Source organism: Motacilla alba, chromosome 1A (assembly GCF_015832195.1).
Source record: "Motacilla alba alba isolate MOTALB_02 chromosome 1A, Motacilla_alba_V1.0_pri, whole genome shotgun sequence".
NCBI classification, from domain to species: domain Eukaryota; kingdom Metazoa; phylum Chordata; class Aves; order Passeriformes; family Motacillidae; genus Motacilla; species Motacilla alba.
This window is the reverse complement of record NC_052031.1, coordinates 50,891,305-50,913,833: the sequence shown is the minus strand read 5'-3', so window position 1 is coordinate 50,913,833 and position 22,529 is coordinate 50,891,305. Positions and strand designations below refer to the sequence as shown.

The following is a 22,529-nucleotide window of genomic DNA, read 5'->3' as shown; positions in this document are numbered from 1 at the left end:
GCTAAGGAAAGCCAAAAAAGCAGCATGCATCTATTCTAAAGACCTGCAATGCTGTATAGAAAAAAAGCACTTGTGAAACCCAGATTTGAAGAAAAGTTCCTTCTGAGAGTCCTTCCCTCCACCTCCTTTGGGAATATCCCCCAAAGATTTCCATCTCTGCAAGGCACTGCGGGGACATTATATAATGCCTAACTCCAAAGGAGTCTAGCTCCACGATGCCGCTTTCCTACTCCTCCCTCCCTTTGCCCGCTCCCTCCGGCGGCGAGTTGCATATGCCATGCCAGGAAAAAAAAAAAAAAAAAATTCAACATCCAAAAGCATACAGTAGCCTTAAAAGGCGAGCACTGTCCGACGAAAACCCTTTGCGGTGGATGCGCGATGGCCCTGGCAGCTGGGCGCGCTCCTCAGGAAACGTCAGCCGCTTTCCCCCGGGAAGACACGGGCAGCCCCACGCCTACAGCTACCTACAAGGGCTTCCCGGCCCCCGCGGTGACCGGCAGCCCGATGGCGAAGCGGCGGGGAAGCCGTACACCTTCGGGATCGGCTGTTCAAAGGCGGGTTTAGCCTAACTCGAAGCAGGGGCGACCCGTGCCCCTCGCGCACCGCTCTCTCTAGAGGGCACTGCGAGGCTGCTCCGGGCAGGGGGACCGCAGGAACCCCTTCCCCAAAGCTCCCACCGCGGGCGCCCGGCGCGGCGGAGCTCCCTGCCGCACCGCTCCAGACAAAGCCGGGCGGGCAGCCGCCGGAGCCCGGCCCTCCCGCCACCCTTACCTGAGTTACCATTTTCTTTTTCTCCATAAACCAAAATGGGGGAGGCCGACCGCACGGGAGAGGGAAAATTTACAAAAAAGAGAAAAAAATAAAATTAAATTAAAAAAGCAGCAGCCCCGTGGAGGCGGGCGGCGGCGGCGGCTGCCTGCGCTGCGCTGCCTCGCCGGCGCGGTGCTCCCCGAGCCCTTTTTCCTCTCTTTCTTCTCCCGTGTTCCTCCCCTTCTTCCCCCTCCCTCCCCCCCCCGCCGCCCCCCCGGCTCAGCCAGATGGCTGCGGGAAGCACCGCCCCGAATGCCGAAGGTAATTAATGCGAGCCGGGGCCGCCCCCGCCGCGCCCCGCCTCGCCCCGCCCGGCTGGGCTCGGCACGGCCCGGCCAGCCCTCGCCCCAGCCAGGCGCTCCCTCGCCTGCCCGCCGGGACTCCGCGCTGCTCCCCGGGAACCGGGAGGCTCGGCGAAGGCGCAAACGCGAGCTGGAAACAAAAGCGAAGGTGGTGGCCCCATGCAGCGCCGGGCCCGGCCGGCAGAACCTCAGGGCCGGCCCGAGCTCCTCCACACCTACCATTCCCAGCGCCCCAGGCCTCCCCCGCCTGAACCTCAGCAGGCAGGAGAAAGCATCTCCCGGCTGGACGATGCTGGAGAGACAGCTGTCAGTTTTGCACAGACCTCCTTTCTGCCACAAAAGGGAGAACGCGTGGGTTACACGGCGTGTTGGCTGAACCGGAAGCACTATCCGTGCCAGGATCTGCATTTCTATCATCATACAACCTGGAGACCGCTGGACTCCTTCCCAGCTTGCTTTTTTCCCCTCCCATTTATCTTCAGCAAGCATCTGGCCCTGAGCACCTGAGCATGCCACGGCTGACAGCATCTGTTCTCTCAGCGACCCCGTAGAACAGAGTGATACACTGCTACCCCATTTGCCAGACGGGATCTGAGATGCTCAGATTGATTTTTCCCAACATTGCACCCATGGAAACCCACAGACATGGCTGAGCGCAGGTCTGCCAATCCCACAGTTAGACAAGATGACTGTACTGATGCTCCAGTGCTCATGACGCAGAGATAAAACCAGCTCAGGCAAGTTGTGCTTCTGATGTATCTCTTCTTGACACCTGGTACTCAAGAGACTCCCCAGGCTTTAGCAGCAAAAAAGCCAAATTATAGTGCAGTAACACCTTGAATCCCCATGTGTTCTTTGCATGAATATGCCAGTCATAATTTACATGGGAAAAAAAAAATAAAAGCACAGTGATTTTGCTTCACTAGCTTCTGCTACAGCACTGCTCTCCAAGGAGCCCATGCTGACCCACGATGCTTTTTAGTTTCCCAATTTCCCTTGCTGCAAACTGACCTCTGGCTCCCTCCCTTCTTCCTTTCCTTCCCTTCCCCTTTCACTCCTCATTCAGCAGGCCAGCAGGAGCATGTGTCACAAGCCAGTCTCTCCTCTGTTGTGAAAAGCAGGAGACCAAGACACCAGAAGCCCTTACATGCCACCAGCACATGGAGGCAGAGAGTCATGGGCCAGCCACCCAACACAACCGAACCGTGGTGTGGGATCCTCTGGGAGGGAGGCAGCCTCCATGTCTGCAGCCCACAGGTCTGAGTCAGAGTCCACGTTTTTCTGTGTTAGCTCATCCTCTCTGGTAACTTGCAAGTTACAATATTTACATGCAATGTTGCAAAACCAAGGAAAGTAGTGGATTTGGTTTCTCCCCTCTCCCCCCCGACCCCCATTATAAACCTGAGATTCTGGAGCACAGTTTTATGTCAAGTGTAAATTCCATTTAAAAACAGCAAAAACCACTATTACCTCCTTAAACCTTTGACATGACAAAGCACCAGGTTTTCAGCATTGTGCATCTCATTCATCAGACCTCTGCAAATCACTCAGGATAATCGCCTTATTCTCTCCACTTAAGTACTTTAACTGTTGTGTTCACTCTTGTCTGTGCCATGAGGTAGCACCTTCTTGTCCCAGATCTAGGGCTGTAGCACAGACCTTATGGACATCATCCCACCACTGTTAACCAGAATAGCACCATTTCTACTCCACTGGCCTTCACCTGAGGAACCTCCAGAAATACTTGCCATCAGAAAGAGTCTTCTAAGGAAATTGAAATGCCCAGCCATGCACTGAACCATCCCTTGCACTGCCTCCCACCACCCAGTAGGTACATCTGCCTTGCTCATGTGCCAGCAGAGTGGGAATTCCCTTCAGTGTGATCTACTGCTGGTCCGCCTCTTTCATCTCCATTGTGGGCCAGAAAGCATCCCCTTCCCCATGCTTGGAATATATCCACCTTTGCTCCTGTTGAGCAAGAGAAAACGCCCAATTTTCAGTAGATGTGCTCAGGCAACAAGAAACACAAGTCTGCATGAGTTCCCGCATGGGGGGTCACATGTTGTGTCACGACCATGCAGAATAATTTGGTGGACCTCCACTTAGCTTCTCCTACGTGAGAATCATGGAACCACTCCTGAATTTACCATGACAGTTTGCCACGCTCTACTAAGCAAAACCAAAACCCAAACTGCAAATCTTGCTGCTGAAAAGAACAAAGAAGCATGAGCAGAGCTGAAGGCAGGAAGCCTGAAGAACACACAGCTCAGAGCCATGAGATCACCCCTTCCTACTTACTGCATTTATTCAAAAAGCAATATATTCAGAACAGCTCTAGATGCCAATACTTATGAGTTCTTACACTTTCTCATACATAACGGGCACATACGCATCAAAACTTTGTTACTGTGCTGCAGAAGTAGTGTTCTGAAATAACTATGGGCAAATTTAACTAGTCTGTCTCTGCAGTGCCAGGGCACAGCTGATAATCCTCATCTTGCCAGGCAAAGCTCCTTGCTCCCACCTGAGCATGTCTGTGACACTTTTATATTCTCTTCTGTGTTTGCACAGATGTACACCATGGTTTCTGGTTAACTCCAAGCATTCAAATTCTAATGGAAAAGAAGATGGAGAAGATGTTTATGCAGCAGGCCAAAGGACAAGGCCACTGAAATCACACTGATGAAAGCACAGATGAAAAACTAACTTCTAGTTTGACTAAGTAGTCTACATGTAGTAGTCTAAATGCTTGGGTTAGTTTAACACTCATAGAAATCATGGAACTAGGAAGAGGAGGAGTCCACAAACACTCTGCTTTCAGAAAGTTTCAGGATATGTTGTCGTTTTTGGTGGGGTTTTTTTGCTATATTATTTACCACCCTTTGCTACTAAGGGCGGAAAGCAAGCATAGCCTTCAATTTTAACATCCCATTACCTGCATTTCTGTGCTGGCTCAAGTTTAGATGGAGCAAACCTGCCAGCTGGACCAAGGCCAGAGGGAAGAAAAAGAGAGTTTCAAGCGCAAAGAACCAATTTATCAGGAACAAATCTTAACAACCAAAAGACACACTTCTGCTGGTGGATTCTATTCATCTGGGTAATAAAACCCCCGATACAAGGTAACCTAACAAAATACTATTTAGTAGCTATCTGATGTATCTCATGGTAGATAATCTTGAACTGCTAGTCTACATTTCACATTTTCTGGATAAACTTGGTGCTTGTAAGGACACGGAGTGCTGACATTGAATAGCCAAGGACTGCCCAGAGAACATCATCTTTCACTTGGCTCCAAAAGTATTTGAGCCTGACCCACACAGCCTCTGTCTTCTCCAAGACTCCACACACTGGGCCAGCAAATGTCACATGTGCTCCAAATATAGCCCCCTCCCCCAGCAGAGGCTGCAATACAGACATCGCCCAGCCCCGAGCGCTGCTCTCAAACCCACCATTCCTTTCACCCTACACATCCTCTCTGGACCTCCAAAAGCAAAAATGTGACAAATGAGATTTTGTCAGAGGTTTTGTGGGTGATTTTGGAGGAGGGAGGAGGAGAATAGGTGAGGAGCTGCTCTGGGTGGCTCAGCATCCCTGTGGGACAGGCTGCAGTCACACATACAGGTCACATGTGCCCCGACAACACGGTGAGACACGCAACAACACGCCAGTTTGCAAAGCACAGCACTGCTGTCAGTTCAACATCCCCTACAAACAAACAAATGATCAAAGAAAAAGGCAAAAAATGTGAACCAGAATACACAAATCTCAAACAAGACAAATCTTGGAGTTAAAAAGTATCAAACGGTAGTGCTCAGGTGCAGGAGCTTCAAAGCCATCTACAGAGTCTCTGGGCAGAGGCCTGGGACCCAAGAAGCCCAGCTTGGAAGCAGTATCCTTCTATAAAACCAGCATATAAGCTCCAGTTTTGCCCAAACAACACAGAGAGCAAAACTCCTTAAAGTCACCACTGTCCTTTAGCTTACCTGGACGACTGGGTATTGGTAATCCATACAATACACACCATACATAGCCAAAGATCCTCCAGCTAAAGGCCAAATGGACACAGGACTGGAAGCTTCAAATCCGAGTCTCCGTCTTTCAGCCTTGTGGGAAGGACTCTGGCAGCCCTGCGCAGTGCTTGGCTCGGGCCTCTGGGGCCACTCAGGTTGACACTAGCTCAGCTGAAAATAAAAAGGAGCTGCCTGGCTCGGCACAGCTCAGCCCCTCTCTTCTGGGATCCAGCAAGGCAGCGCTCAACCATAGGCGGCGGAGGCTCCTAAAATTAGAAATCCTCTACTGAAAACGGCCCTGCAAGCCTCGAATGAGGAGTGTCCTGTGATTCCCAGGCAGCAAACAGAGCAACTGCCAGGAAGAGGGGGACACGGGATCTTTGCAGCCACTGCTGCCAGGGATGGGAGGAAGCAAACAGCATTTAGGATCTGAAAAGAGCATATGTTCTGGGCTCTAGGTGCGTCAGAGGGAACACTCCCAATCCAGGACAGGGAAAAACATATGGGACTGTTCCTCCCCCACCACCATACCCTTTTTGCTGTCCTCTGCAGGGACAGGTGCTGGGATTAGCATAGTAAAACCCTTTGGTGTCAGGGAAGGAGGGAGGGAGAGGGAAGAAGCCACACTAATGTCTCAAACTGAAGGGATCTCTTTCACAAGGGAGCATGTGCCCATATCATTTAACGCTTCTCCCTCCCTCCCTAGCTGAGGCAAGCAGGGACAGCTGCCGGAACCGAGGCTGGCGGGGGGAGCTGGGCCCTGGAATGGCCTCCACTGCCCCAGCCTTGGGCCGGTGGGTTGTCCCCCTCAGCTGTTCTAGTCAAACTGGGGGCGGCGAGGGGGATTAACTCTGTCACATGGGACAGTGAGCAGCAGGGAGAAGGGGGCAAGACTGGGCAGGGCCAGTTGTTGTGCCCATTTTAGGAAGCTCACCCTCCTCATTCCCAGGGAGGAATCTGCTCCCTGACCGACAGGGACAGATGGGGAGCTGCTTGGCCAGCAGGCTCACCCCAGCAGCCTCACATGCCAGCCCTGTTACCAGACATCCGAGGGCCTGCTGCTGATTCTTAAAAGATACATCATCGAGGGCCAGGAGGAGCACCGAGGGGGCCTGACCTCCCACAACAAATGGCATGAGGTTTCACCCATCACTACAAAAAGAAAAAAAAAACACACCAAGATTTTTGTAGTGACGGGTGGACAGTGGACCAAACCTGGGCTCTCAAAGAGTTAACAGCCTAAGCCCTCAAAAGATTCCCACCTTCCTCCAAAGGATAGCAGGGATAAAACCCCTCCCTCTGAGGTTTCAAAAATAAACATGCTACAGTGATCAAACCAAGAAGGGCTAGCCAAATTTTCCCCACACACACCATTTTAAATGCATAAAGTCAGGGGGTTTTTGCATTTCTAATCTTTAACTTTTCTGTAGTGCTGCTGTGCACCACTAAACAGCCTCCCTCAGCCTAGCTCTAGGGCAGCTGCCTTTCTATTGTCACCCATAATTTCCTCCCACTTAGAAAGAGTTAAACTTCTGGTTTACTTCTTTTCAGGAGTTAATTATGTGGATCATTATCTAGTACCATTTGCATGCAACAAATCTTCCTTCGTCATTCAGGTAAGGGGTGCCTAATCCAAAGCCCTCCGACCCACTCAACCCAGCAGGACAGCTCCTGGCTCATCCTCTGCTCCCACTGCCCTTTCCTTCTGAGAGCCTCAGGAAAGGACAGCTATGAGCTGGGTGAGTGCTTATAGCAGCTGTCGCCCACTCTCATCATCTTTCCTAGAGGCACAGGGCCACTTTCTTACAAAAGGAGCATGACCAATTTGGGGAGTATAAAGCATGACATTTTCTACATCTTAAATAAAAAAATAAATACGCAAACAAATAAATAAATAAAAGTTTCTATAGCCATTGTTTCTGTGTGAAGATTTGCAAAGAAAGACAGACAAAGAAATTAATTGTCCATAAATGGGAAAGCAGCTATGTTTCTAGATCTCTAAACTGAGGAAAAAAGATGAGGCTCCCACAATGAACTTCCATCTCATTCTGCCTTTGGCCAATTTATTTCACCCCAAACAGACCCAAAAGAGCTTTCCAGGGATCACCATTATGTCCCTTCCTCCTCACCAGAGGGCTTTTTGGCTACCTCTCAGCATTCCCTGCATCGCCTGCCTGGGGGCACAGATAGAATCTGGTTTCCTCTGAAAGACCAATACTTTTTTATTTCCTTCTCTTTTCTGTAACTACATGTTCAAAAGGTGCCTGCCCTTCATTCTTTTGCATAGCTCATTACTATGCACTCAAGCAATTTAGTATCTCCAATAAAATCTTTTTATGAAAAGGCATTAATTTATACAAACCCGAAGACTTTTCCACAGGCTGTTTTTGCTACTTCATATTACTGCCCCAGGTTTTAAAACCAAATCCCTAACTAAGCTAAAAACTTTACATTTATTTCACAATCCAGTTCTTGTCATTTCCAACCAGGCCTCAGGGGAATAAAACAGTTCCATATCCTAGTACAGATATCTTCCTATCTATAAATACCCATCAAATGGGCAAAATAAAACAAGGAAGGGGAGATCACCTAAGCTCCTCTGCTATTTTAACTACAGATCCAATAAAACTGCCATGCTTTGAAGTTTTTGACACAAACTTAAATACTGTGACTTAACCAGCTTTAAGATATTCGTGTGATACCTTAGTAAAAAAGCGTTGCACTTCTTGTGTCCCTCAGGTAATTAAATGACAAAGGCTAGTTTTAAACTCATATGTGCCAAGGTGCACAGAGCAGGACTTTACTGACCAGTAATAAACTACTGAATTTTCTCCAAGACTGGCCACAGGAGCTGATTTACTACTGCACACTGACTTGAAACAAATATTAGTCAAATATAAGAGGGCGCTGCACTCCATAATTCTGTTTCTGGATAATAGTCCAACTACATTACCATGCAACCTACTATGCCCATGCATTTCCAGTAACACAAGTTAGGTAAGGTAACTGTTATAAAATCATAGCCTTGTTCCTGCAGATGCTTACATATATGAATAATTTTAAATTTACAGAAATATGAAGACTGGAAAAGATCTCCTGACACACAGATCAACTGCTATGATACAACATCTTCTTAACTTTTCATAAAATTTATCACACTGCATCTTAGAGCTGGGTTTTACACTGCCCCAGCCAAAAGGCTGCTCTAGAATATCTGGCATTTGTGTTCTCCAGCTTAATGCTATTCCTGAGCAATTTCTGCCTTTCCTTTGTTCTTGTGCCCGTACTGTCCTACGGCTTAGCCATATTTTCTCTTTCCCTTACAACTAACCTTCCCCATGTGTTCCCTCTCTAATCATCCAATCAAGCAGCTGTTCCAGTCTTCTGTCACATGACAGGCAGGCTATTTCCCAACCTCTAGAAGCATGTTCTTGCACCTGATCTAGCCTGTGCTCATCTTTATTTTTAAAGGCATCACCCAGAACAACATCAGCTCTGCTTCACATTTCCAGCACTAAACTGCATCTTCTCTAGTCTCATTAGTACTTTCCTCTGCAGCACCACATCAGATGCTGTAGAACCTGTCCATAGTAAGAGATGTCATCCCACTATGTAAAACACACATCATCAAGGTAAGAAAACTGGTTATCTTAAAAACAGGCAGGCTGATAAGGCATAACCAGTTGTAATGGATTTGTGTTGCCTTTTACCACATTCTTTATTTTTATCCAAGCCTTTAATTAATATTTGTGTGCCAGCATGCAGCTGAGGTTAGGTCTGTATTTACTCAGATCATTCCCCACCAGCAATAGGTCTATTCCACTTCCTGTTCTCCAAACATATGACAGCATCCCTATTTGATAGATTAAAACTGCTATCAGATATGCAGCTGCATGAACCAGTTCTTTCACTCTCAGTAACAGGCACCCCCACTTCCCCAGGCAACCCTGCTTCCCAGCCCAGCCTACCTGCACTAAGTAAGATGTTTGAAATGTCCAGTGTGGTTGCTTCTATGGTGGGTTCATGCCCATTACTAACACTGCCCTTGCTCCCAAGATCAACTCTCCTTAAAACAACAAAGACTGGTTCAATTCTGTGACCACAAGAGCATCCTCATAACTACCCTACTCTCAACACTAAGTGGCCCCACCTCCTCCCTTCTCTCTAATTGTATTTTGAGAAACTATCACCCATTTCCTTAGCAACACTTTTAAGGTTTAGTTCAGCCCGATTTTTGGCAGTTCTTATTTCATCCCTACTGATTTTAAAGGCACAGCAATCTCTGCTGATAAATTCTCTTTTGTAAATTTGCTTCTTTTTTCACCTAACAGCCTTTACAAGGTTCGACCAAAGTTTCTTCTTAGAGGATTTTCCCCTTTACATATACCATCACTAATTTGTATCTAAAGTGCCTCTGAAAAAGAAATTAAAAAAACATCCCGACCAATCAAAAAAAAAGCCCACCAACCCCAAACCACACCATTCAGGGCTGCACTGACTTCATTAAATATATTGCTTCATGGATCAAAGCTTATATCATGATCATCCCATCCAAAGGCAAGGAGATGGAGGCTCCTAAACAGCTTGTTTTCCTGCAGAAGTCATAACACCAATAATCCATTCACTGTGTCAACAACAGGTGATGATGCTACAATGACAAAATCTTTTGATCTGATGAATATTAGCAGCATTTGTTCTCCAAGATGTATCTGAGAAATTAAAGTTTCTCATACTAATATTTATCTCTCTAATGGTAATCGGAATAGGATCATTTTTGAGCCTCAAATTTCTATCTGAATCCAATCCTATGAGGGATTACGGCAGACTCACAGTACTTCCCCTGGGACCTCTTTTACCATTCTTCCCCACATCAATTTGACCAGAAACAAATCCTACATTATCAGTATTACTCTGCTTTCTTCTTTACAGTCTACAGCATACAATACAGCCTATCACCTTTTACATCTACCCTATCTGAACCACATATAATCTTGAAAGCATGTTAAAGCCATGATTACTATCCTTGCAGATGGATATTATCCCTATAATATCCAGTTTCATGTTCTGCACCAGTAGCTCTGGTTCCTCTATTTGTTTTTTTAAATGACAGGAGTCTACTAAAAACAAACAAACAAATAAAAAATGCCCAAAAATGCAAAAACAAACAAAAAAACACCCACAAAAAACCCACTGTGATGTTTGTGCATTTATTGATCACACAGCTCCCAACTCTCTCAACTGTCACCCATCTAGTTACTTCTGATCTTTATTATCCTTTTAATAACATTTTTTTCCAGCTCCTACCTGCCCATCACTCTTTCTAGAGACTGTTTTACATGCCACTGTAGCAGCATTTACCTAATTTCCCCCTTTCTGTGTACTAAGCAAGGCATGGAGGTTACACAAGTTTTGCCCTGTGTTCTCAAAACTCAGTACTTTGCTTCACATGCACTGCTCTCTTTGATGTCTGGAGACAGAGGAATATTTTTGGTAAATGCCAGGACCACAGCCCTGGGCTTTGCTTTGCCTGCTTTGTTCAGACTGTTTATAGCAAGCATGCTAAGTCACAAAAAAAATTACAAGTACAGGTATAAGAACATAATATAGCCACAGTCTCATGATGCTTGAAGTGCAGCCACAGAAGTTCCAGACATTTAACACTTTTTTTTTTTTAATTGCTAAAAACTGTGGTACTGTGGGGACACAGTAATACAGCATGGAATCTGAGATATTTCCATGATATATAGCCATTACCCCACACTGATCTTTACTAAGGAATTACACCAACAGTTATTTTATAAACTACATTTATAAATCTTTTGCATAATTTTCTGGTCTCCAGACAAATTAATCCAAGCCTTATCTAGTTACTCCCACTAAAGGGCTCTTACCTCTGCTGAATCTAACTCTTCATCGCTAGAAGCCTGGCTGATGCTCTTCCTCTCACCCACCAAAAATGGCATCTTTAACAATTAGCCAATCACTACATCTGCTAAACTGGGTCATCAGGGATCTGATGAGCAGCTTACAATATGTCTCTGCTTTTTAAAGACTGATGTAAATGTAGGAAACACGCCAGCAAGCAAGGATGCATTTTCTGGCTGGGTATGCACTGATTTCCATAGCAGCTAAATAGATCAAGCAGCTCAACTAGTTCATGCTAGTGTTAGACAAACAGCACTAGGATTACATCAACAGAGCTGCAAGAGACTCTCATTTTGCACCAAAGCCGGTCCCATGCCCTGAGCACAAAGGTGGCTTGTGCTCACTCCAGGTGAGAATTTATACTGGAAAGTCCCCATTCCTCTCTCTAGGGCTACATTTGTTGCTCGTTTGCTGGAACGGATATAACGATTTTCAAAGAGCTTCATGATTTTCCTTTTTCTTCACAGATTTAGTATCACCAACTACTAGAAAACTTACTTATGGTCTAGGTGTTATTCTGACCCTGGAATCATAAGAGATTCAAGTGGGGAGGACATAAATGTAAGCAGAGCACGCACAGGAAAGCTCAGTATTCCAAAATGGCACACAGAAGCAAACACGACAACACATGGGTAACTGCAGAAACTGGATTTTTCTCACGTTTCAGAAACCTGTCAGTTTTACATAGATGTCCTGATCTCAAGAGCAGGAAGATTTGGTGGTGAATCAGCTATGCAGGTGAGTGAATAACTCAGCACCCAGCCAGTGCCTTCTCTGCAAGTGAAACATACTAAGTAGGCAAATGTCACCGATCAGGAACAAGATGCATTAAAGCAGAAATGAAACCAGCAGTTCTGGGGGATGTGGAGTAGCAGCAAACCAAAGAGTGTTGGATTAGCATAATAAGGACATCACAGGAAAGAATTTGAATGGGTTGGTAAAGCCACAGGAGCCATTTCTTGCCTGAAACCCTATCTGACTAGTTAGTGCTACTGAATCCTCATGTTCATTAGGATTAATAGTCCAAAAACACGTTAGCACAAATGAAATTACCAAAAATACACTTTGAATCCAAGAAAAGTAAAAGTCCTCTGGAAAAAGGCCCAAGGAACCCAAAACTAAAGAAAGGAGCAAAAATGTAAAGCAGCAAGGATTGCCCCATCATAACCACTGCTTCTGCCAAAGAAATACTTCAGGCAGACAACAGACCTTCAGTCATCACACATCCAGTTCTCATGGAGAAAACGCTCAATTAAAAAAAATTTTAAAGAGAAAAATTCCAAAGATAGTACTTAATAAAATTTGAGCTCTGAAATAGCTCCTGGTCATGTCTTTTCTCCTCCAAGTGCCAGAGAGCTCCCTTTTCCATCTTTTTCTACCATACATTCTCCATTTGCATGGCAATTTACTTAAGACTCTGTTTGCATGTACCACTACCACTCTAAACACCCTCCAAACCAAGCTCCATAGTCCTGAAACTGATCTAAAGTGGCTTAACAGCAGAAACCACACACATCCTAAACTGTGGACATAAGATACCTGCATCCTATTACTGCCCTTGGGTCTTCACTGCATCATCTACACGTAGCTGTTAAATATTAATGGTTTGTCTAGACTGGAAAACTAGAACAGTTTTAAAAAACAATTACAAATATACAACATAAGAGGAGAACAAGTCAGAAGTACAAGTCATTACTTCTAAACTACCACTTATTTTCAAAGCCTCAACAAACTCTGCTTTAGGGAAGGACATGGAAAAAGGAGGTGGAACCATAATAAGAAGTCAGTCTGCTAAAGGAGCATTTTGCAAGACCTCTGTCTGCTGGGCAATTGGCACTTTTTGTTTTGTTCAGCTTTCTTACAGCCATCCAGTAGAACAGTGACATTAGCGAACTCCAGAAACCTATATACCAAAGGGGACTCATGACATCAAAAGCCTGGATCTTCTTCAACCAGAAACCAAACTCTTCCAATACCCAGCCTACACTGACACAGCAGTCAAGAGAGACAGACAAACACTCTTGATCCTAAAGTTAAGACTTCTGTAGGCAGACTCTTCCTTAAGCTGGAAGTACAGATCCTGCCCAGATAACTTCAGTTGCCAGACAAGGACTCAATTCAGGGGAAAGTTAGATTGCCCAAAGTCTACCTCTGAAATTACTACAAAGGAAAAATGAAGGCAGTGATGAACATTCATCTGAAGTTTGAAAAATCCCCTGTCAAAAGATTGTGTTCCCAGAACTGAGGTTTTATTCACAACACTAACGAGCTGGCTCCCATCAAAGCAGCTTTAACAGAACAATAACTCACAAGAATCTATTAATGATTAAGTTGCAAAATAAACCTGCCAGTAAGTAGTCTTGATACACCAGCAGCATATAGAGGACACGACTTCAGCTTTCCTTTCTACCCCAATCCAATGCTTTACATGCATTACAGAACATGTTTCAATTATAAAATCTTGAGACAACTCCAAAATACCTGAATATAACATGCAGCAAGTCCAAAAGAAGCTTCTAAAACCAGATGGGCTCCATCACCTTAGTTATTACCAAAGGCTCAGTATCAGTATATCAGGGGGAAAAGAAAGTATACACAGACTTCCCATAAAAAATTATCTTTGTCTTAGGTCTGGGCCTTCTTTTAAAGAGAATTCTAAATACTTGGCACTGCTTTAGGAAGCAAATAAGTATACTTCTGGGCTAAGACACTTGGTAATGAAGGTGATCGTATCACAGCTTTCTTCAGGGACCACTTATATAAGCACTGATCTTGGTAATTCTACATGTGCATCAAAATGCTTTTTGCTCATTACATGAGAAACAAAAAGGTGTCCAGATGCAGAATTTCGACATCAAAGAAGATAAGGAGTTTTCTCTTGGTAGTTTAGACATTACATGACAGCCACACTGCCTTTGTATATTCCTTTGGGGGCAGTGGACAAAGAGGAAGCAAAAAGAATGGAGTGGAGGCGTTTTCCTTCACTTCAGAAGCTGTTCTAGAACCTCAGTCAGAGAAAAGCTTTGCCCATTCTGTCTCTCACAGTCCCACCTGGTTTTTCACTTAACAAGCAGCAGCAGTTCAATTAGTTGATCCTTAAGGGGACAACAGGGAGATCCGAAAAACAGACTTGACTCTTCTAGAAACAGAGCAGCTTAAGTCTGAGCATTTCTTCAGATCTATGCTAAGCCTACAAAAATTAAGGTTAATTCCTTAATTAAAGAACCACCTTCCTAAGAATAAATATTATTAAAAGTCACCAGATGGTAGTATCAGACATACTCTCACCAAGTATTTTTAATTGAATGAATCACAAACTAGGGCTGGACCACACTGACGATTCCCAGGCAGTGTAAGCACAGTTCTGCCATTACCTCAGACCCACCAGCAAGCGGCCACGTGGGGCTGCTGGAAATGCCACATGCATGCCCAATCCATCCCAGCAAACGGCTCATGGGATAAGCCACGTCCAACAAGGGTTTGAGCCAACATGTTCTACCCCGCCTTTGCCTGGGGTGAAGGGAGAACATGATCAACCATTGCAGAGCATTTCAGAACATGGCTGTGTGTCTTGCTCATCTAGCTGAGCACTTGCTTCCTAGCAGAGACGGTTTTGGTATGGACTTTCCTCCCCACCTCGCCTCCCAGCTTATCAAATTGCCTCCACATGACAAACTAAAATAGAATAAGGTACTTGTTCCAAGTTAACGAGTGGCCACACAATAAATTATGCTAGTATGAACTTAAATTTATCCCTACTTTTGAGTGGTATGGCTTCCCAGCTACACAAACAAAAGCAGAATTTGGGGTAAAGGTTTCCTGGGACAGCATTCTGCTGTTCCAACACAGGAGCAAAGCACTCCCTGCCCAGCTTGGTGCAAAAAGAATAGCAGAGCAGCTGCCCACATCCCATAAATGTGTAAGCAAGAGGCAAAACATATCAAAAATACTAAACAAAATTCTTAAGTGAATTGAAGTAAGAGAGAAATAAACAGGCAGCACTGTCTATGTGTGAAAGCTGAGTTTGAGACTGTATTACTGGCAGGAACTGAGGAATTGGAGAACATCATACAGGCAGGACCTTTAGCTGCCACAACAGCAGGTCACCAAATAAATCTCAGGAAGTCATCTGGAAACAGTTCCAGCACAGCAATATACAAAATATGACACTTTCAGCATAAATCTGCAAAGATAATTTCATGACAGTATTACATCTGTTCATTAATTTCTGCAGGCCTCAGTTCAAAATCTTGCCCACCTGCTCAGCTTTAGATGATGAATCCTGCTTTCCCCCCATTCCTGTTAAAAAAAAAAATAAAATCCCAAAGTCAGGCAACTCAAAAGGGATTCAAGAGCAAAATACCACAAGTGCTGCAGTTAAGAGTTTGGTGCATTTGCTGAGTGCACAGAAGGGATCCAGAAATAGCATGCAAAGCTGAGGTCTGGCAAAAATGATGCAGTTTGCCCTGAAAGAGGAGAGTCAAGAAAGGCTAAATGAATGGTGACAGCAGCAAGTCATGCTTTAATGTAGGGGGGGACCACAGGGACTACTCATCTGGAGGCAGAGGTGCTAGTTATTGCTGTGTCCCTTCTCCAGTGCTTTCAGTGGAAAAGTATAAGGCTGAGGTGGAGAACAGAAAGAGGTATATTAAGACTATGCCAGCTCAGAGGCAAGAAGTAGACTTCACATCACTTTCTGCCTCAGACTAAGACAAAAATAGTAAAAGGCAGCAAACAGCTACATTTTGACTGGGATTTTGAAACCTATCTAGTTTTGAGAAAGCAGGAGAGAGAAAAATTCTGGAAATCTTTTTATTTTCACAGAGTCCCAGGATATGGGCACAGAGGTCTGCGATGGGCACATGAGATAGCTGCTACCCATACTTCTTCCCAAGAGCCACAAGAACAGAGTAATGGCTGACATGGCTCAGTCCAAAGCCCTTTCCTGCAGGCTAGTTTCGACTCCTAGCAAGTTCTAAAACTGGCCACAGCAGCTGAAATCCCTGGAGAACAACCACTGAGGGCTTGCTCTGGTTCCACTATCTGCACGATCAAGATACCTGCTCTTCCATCAGCTTTCTGTGACCTCTTAAAAAAAAAAAAAAAAAAAAAAAAAAAAAAAAAAAACAAACAGAAAAAAAACGACACCCACAAAAAAAAAAAACCACTCAAGTTCATTCACCCTAAACTGCCACACTATCTGCATTCTCTGTCCCAAAACCATGCCATACAGATGGTTTCCTGGCTCCCATGAAAGCCTCTACCTCTGCCTTCTATCACTATCAAGAAATCTCCACCAAAGACTTGGCTCATGTTCTCTGCACAACTCTCCAGTTACTCTGCAGTGAGACTACTCTCACTTCGTGGTAACAGGACTACTAAGGCAAAAATTAACTGCAACCCCTCTGCATTATCAGCTGGGATATCAGCAGCACTCAACCTTCAGCCTCTGCAACTTTACAGGTCTCTTAGCATGAATTTAAAAGAACCACTTATCTCAAGCTAGAAATTCATACGTAGGCCAGAGTTAAAGTAGGGCAATACTTAAGCTGCATCTCAAGCTCACATTGGAATGAAGCAAAAGCAGCAACTTCAAGCTCTGAAGGGGCACAGCAGCACACTTCTGCAACTGCTCTGAACTAGACAGCTTCTGAGAAACTTGTGTGAATCTTAAAAATCTAATACAGCTTGACAGTGTGCAACCTGTTTTAGCAGGCAGATCCAGCTGCAGCATCATCTTTCACATACATTACCAGCTTCTCAGTACAGTGCTGAGAATGAGACCCTATTCTGCAGCATAGGAACGTAGTAGATGTGCAAACACTGTAGGAAGAAAATTTCAGAATGGCAGATTGCCAACACCTCTGGGCAAATAGAAGAAAAACCACCACTGCCACCCAAATGCCCCAAGATTGTCAGCAATAGAACAGGAAAATGTGTAACCACCAGCAAGACAAAAACAAAGAAAATGACAGTCACTTTTCAAAAGGAAAAACACCCATGTTTTCTTCACATTCTCTTCCTGGCTTACCCTTTGTAATTATGGGACAGAGGTAATAACAGCCACCGAAAGTCCAGCTGTCACATTTTGATAATTCACTGAATGCCCACACAGATCTAATTACCTCAGCCAGTCTACATGCCTGAGACCTCATGAGGCCACGGCCATTCCTCAGCCTTGCCCTGACAGAAGTTTGGAGAGTGCAAGCAACAGCAGTGCTAGGATGATCAGATGTTTTTTAGAGTGACCAAGGTTAAAGTATAGGGACAAGAAGAAGGCAAACAGCTGCTCTAGACCTAGAGAGAACAGAATATTAAAAACCTAGAAAAATAATTAGACTAACTAATGAGCCATAGTTAGCAAAGGAACCACAGGTCAAGGCAGATACAATTCCTCAGCAGGGAGAGAGGTGAAGAAGGGGAGAAGCCCTCCCATATTGGGACAGAGAGGAACCAAGTTAGCAGCTCCACAGCAGAGCTGTGGCAAGGAGAAGAAAAAGGGATATATCAAGACAAGAAGTGATTTATTCTTAAGTTTTAGGGCTGGAATAAGCAGCAGATGATGAACAAAAGGGAACATCTGTGGTGGATCCAGACAGGAGACAGAAGTGGGATGGCAATGCCACAGGGTTTGTTTTGTTATTGGTTTTGTTTGTTTTAAAAGGAAGTTAATAGAAAAACACCAGCAGCTTAAAATGCTCCAAGCATACAGCCTGCCACTCCTCCTAGGTTATAACAAAAATTCCCGTCTTGTAATGAGAAGGGCTTCTTAGGATCCAGCAGCCCTCCGACTCTTCACCCCCAGCTGGGGGGCCGAGGGGGTTCCCGTATCAGCGGCTCGGCAGCACGGAGCTCCCCACGCTGGCACCAGCCGCCTGCCCAATTCAGACCTGTAATCTCCCTTGACTTTGATTTAATGCAGCAATTACTGGTAATGTGGTTTGAAGGAGATAAATGCCCAGTACAGGGCTGGCTGGCACTGACGCTCATTTTGCTCATGATGCAAGAACAGTTTTAATTAAAATCCCCTTTATGATAAAGGAGCTGCTTGACTGGATGTTTCTGTGCAGCCCTGATACGGAGCCTCCTCCAAAGCGGATTAGAAATCAAAGTTTCCCTCTTCTCGCTACTGGCAACACAAAAAAATAGGGAACATTGTCACCATGTCACCCCTCTATAATTTCCTTAACCCTAGAAGTGCTGGGAAAATGCCCACATTTCCTTAAAAGCAATTATTACTTCCTTGTCATGGCTCTTAGTGTTTTTCAAAAACTAATCACAAGGGCTGCTTCAATTGGAATAAATGCATCCATAGAGCTCATCCTCTGTGATCCCAACCTGGTTTCCCCTCTATCTGATTTAAAAGGAAATCACCTTGGCTACTTCTATGACAGATCCACATCTACAGCCTGCATTCTGGCAAGGAGAGGTATCAGCCCCATAGTGCTCTGGCAAGGTGGTGGGAATTCAGAATTTGGCTGAAAGGCTGGAAAAGTAGAAGCTTCTGCTGGGTGAGGCAGAGCAGCATGGACAGGGGAGAGAAAAGGAGCAAAACTGCAAGATAAAGGCATAAAATTTGGTAGAGCAGTCAAGATTCCCGCACAGACATGTTCCAGAAATGATCTGTCAGCTCTTGATCGAGTTACAGCAAATGTAGGTGCAATTTTGGGTTGGTTTTCTTCTTTACACTATAGGAAATAACAGAGATGAATACATTAAGCACTGCTAGTTTCTATTGCAAGTGCCAGGAGCAGATTGTCACAGTGAGAAATTGGCCTTGTGCATTACACAGAAAAGGCAGCACTGGGTTTGGAGGCCTGCAGACAGTGCAATGTGAAGATAAAGAGCCTCAAGTCTGAATGCGCATTACTCCTCTCCTCAAGCCACCGGAACACACATAAACATAAAGAGGTTGATTTAAGCAGCTGAACTTCACTGTGACCTTCAGAATATATCTGTGGGCCATGAGACTACCCAGGCCCTGACACAGGTTCCAGTCTTAGAGCATGTGCCTCATGATCTGAGCAGTGCTCCATATTCCCTGACATGGTCTTCTCCTCCAGTGATGGGATTCAGCTCCAAAAACCCTTTTTCCTTAACATAAGAAAGCAATTTCAAAGTGGCTGTTATGTTCCATGATTCCCCATCCCCTTCAGACAGCACAGTATCAAACAACAGATTAAAAAAAAAAAGAAAACTCCTGACAGAACCAGGAGGGATTCAACATAACACCATAACCAGCTGACTTCACAGGAGACTTCAAGCAGCAGACACCAGACCACCAAATGCACTGCTATGAATGATGAAACCAGCCTTCAGGAGAACCTTGCTCCTCAACAAGATGAACAAAGGGTAAAAACACCAGGTCAGAGACAGCAACACGAAGATTTAGCGTGCTTTGCTGGTACACAAGGGAAAAAAACGAAACCAAAAAAGGCCTGGTATAATTAACAAGATTAAAGGGAGATTTAGGATCAGGACAGAAAAGCAATGGGCCAGATTGATCCTTACAGGATTAAAGCTGGAATCCTACTAAGACTCCAGTGGTTGAGAGATCAGCGCAGTGTAATGGGATTAAATCAACATCAGCTTTTGTTTTTACACAACTGAATCTCCAGCGCCTGTACTTTTACTGCTTCAGATAAGCAGCGGAAAAGTTGACTGGTACCCACAAACAACCAGAGCACAGGCAGCTTCCCCTTTGGCTCTCTCAGGCAGAAGAGCAACAGGCAATGCCACATTCAGAAATAATGAAGAAAAAAGAAAAAAAAAAGAAAAAAAGAAAAAAAAAAAGAAAAAAAAAAAGTGGTTTATTACAAATTGTCCAAAAAGCCAAGAAAGCTGAGTATTTAGCAAAGTCTGTGCTCTGGCCTGCCCCACATTAACTGGTATCAAGTGTGGTGGGATCACCCCAGGCCTGATGGATGGGGAAGGCAGGAGGACAGTCCCAGCTGCAATGAGACAGGCTGCCAACGGGCAATTGGATTTTGATATTGTCTCTTGCCGGCAAGGAACAAAGGATGCAGTATACTCTGCAGAAGCATATCAGCAAACACATTTAAGACAAATTGTCGCATGTCCCCATTGCACAACAATATCCAAGAATTACAAAAGTGAGAAAAGCCTCTTTCAGCATGTATCATTTGCATTACAGCTGGTGCAACACATGCAGGCCAGCTGCACTTCTGTTCCCCTAGCCCGAAATTTCCAATGCTTGTTGGTAATTTGAGTTGGTAGCAAGGGGGAGGGGAAGAGGGAAACAGGACAAGGCTAGATATTCTTTCTAGATATGTAAGTTATTTTTAAAGTTTTTAATTCTAGTAGGCGAGAAAGACACGCATGTTTAAATGAGAGGGTATCCATCACCACCACACTTGGTTGAAAAGGGAAGGGGTGTTTATTGCACACCTGTTTGCAACAGCTAAACAGATGCATTGAAGAGCAACATTCCTTATGCAAGGAAAAAGCATTAAAGGATCTCATATTTCTACAGCACTTCTCAGTCCAATTGGTGTTTAAAAATAGCAGTTACACACACAGACTGTATACACTCCACCCAAATTTTTTCCGCAGAAGAAAATTTTCCCCAACCCTGAAATATAAAAATGCCAATACTACCCATTTCTTAAAAGATGTCACAGTCAGTAGCCTCACCTACACTGAATGAGCTTCTCCTTTTCAGCTGGTTGGGCCAAAAAAAGTAATCGCTATTCACTGCTCCTCCTCACTCAAGCAGCAGCCAAATCCCAGTGTAATAAATTGGGGGTAGAGAGCGGGAAAATAGCTGGAACAACTGCTGGACCCAACAGGCCTCAGAGCAAACCTGCTCTGCACTGCTGCTGAGATGGTCCCCATGGAGATATGCACCCCACTTATGCTGCGCCTTCCTAAGAGATGTTTTGTCTTTACTCACAAGGGTTCTCCATCCAAAAGGTAGGTAATGGATGCAAGGAGGCATCACCACCATGATTATGGGTGGAATGAAAAAGAACACATTATAACAAAAATGAAAAGTGAAAAAATAGGAACAGGCAGTTCACACTGCACATTTTCTATCTTCTAGCCACGTATACATATTTGAATTCCAGCATTTTTCTGCATTTAAACTTTGTTTCAACACCAGATGATTTATAAATTGTAAAAAAAATGTACAGAGGACTGTTCTAGTATCATCCTATGCCAGCTCCTTAAATATCATGAATAATAATCCCTAAGAATATCTTTAAAAATTGTCATCTGGTCAAAATATTTTCACTTCATTACTGTCTTATGTCCAAGATTCAATCAGAGCCTTGTGTGGGGGACAGCATCTTTCATTTGAGGCAGGAGAAAAACTAACTGCCTTCACCCTGGATTCAGCTTCAGACCCAAGAACCATCTGGTAAAAAATCAGCCAGCGCATTGTGCAGGCAGTATATTAGTCATGAGACACAGGACTCTGAGAACAATGAAACCTAAATTTAACGGACAGACGAAGGAAACTTAATTACTCGTTTAAGCTTCTTCACAGCTTTGAGGAATCTTTAACATTTTTAGCAAAAGAATTTAGTGCTGGAGGGCACAAAGCACATCCTCAATGGATTTCTTAATTTTCTGCAAGCCTGTTTTCACTTCCAGCGTGGAACTATCTGCACTGGTCCACCAGCACAGCTTGCCTCTCCAGTGCATGGCTGCACAGTTAATCACATGTCCTTGGGTATGGGGTACCATCCACAGCTGTGGTACTGCAGATACAGACTGCAGTTCCTTCTCCCAACTGACAACTCCATACAGAGAACATTTTTTCTGACCCCTCTACATCACTCAAGCTCCTGCTGTACCCAGTAGCTCTTGCTAAACTACGAAGGGGTCTTTTCCAGCTAATTGCATAAGCTGTCCAATCACACTTTTGGTTAAGCATGCACACTTAGACAGTTGCTACCCTAGTGACTGCTTAGAGCTGTGACAAAAAAGCCACCCCAATTCAGATCCGCTCAGAGACTTTTCCTATAACATTGCTATTACCTTGGGGGTTAGGACAGCTCTGATAGACTGGAAAGCTGGGTGGAGAGAAACCTAATGAGGTTCAACAAGTGTATGGTCTTGCACCTGGGGAGGAAAAACCCCAAGTGCCAGTACAGGACCTACTAGAGACCAGTTCTGCAGGGAAAGACCTGGGACTCTTGGTGGATGACAACCTGACCATGAGTCAGCAGTGTGCCCCAGGAGGGCCAGTGGTATCTTGAGGGGCATCAGAAAAACTGTGGCCAGCAGGTCAAGAGAGCTGATCCTCCCCCTCCTACCTGGGCTAGTGAGGCCACCTGGAGTGCTGTACCCAGTTCTGGGCTCCACATTTCAAGAAAGACAAGGAGATAACACAGAGGGCTCAGTAGACGCCACAAAGATGATGAGGGGTCTGGACCATCTCATATGAGGAGAAACTTGAGGAGCTGTGTCTGTTTAGTCTGGAGAAGAGACAACTGATAGAGGATCTCATTAATGA

At 44.8% G+C, this 22,529-nt stretch overlaps 1 protein-coding gene across 25 annotated transcripts in view; it reads right to left on the bottom strand.

Moving 5' to 3' along the window:
* Positions 1–22,529, bottom strand: part of RBFOX2 (RNA binding fox-1 homolog 2) — a 171,084-nt gene that overhangs the window by 85,783 nt on the left and 62,772 nt on the right. For 6 of the 25 annotated variants that reach the window (XR_005259045.1, XR_005259046.1, XR_005259049.1 and 3 more), the window contains exon 1: positions 1,332–5,083. The exons of 7 other annotated variants lie outside the window; for them this stretch is intronic. Coding sequence is in view for 11 of the 18 variants with exons in the window: in XM_038154571.1 (XP_038010499.1) it covers positions 1,332–1,640 (309 nt within the window). In the remaining 7 variants the exon portion in view is untranslated. 12 more of the 25 variants (XR_005259050.1, XM_038154568.1, XM_038154567.1 and 9 more) reach the window with 9 other exon arrangements.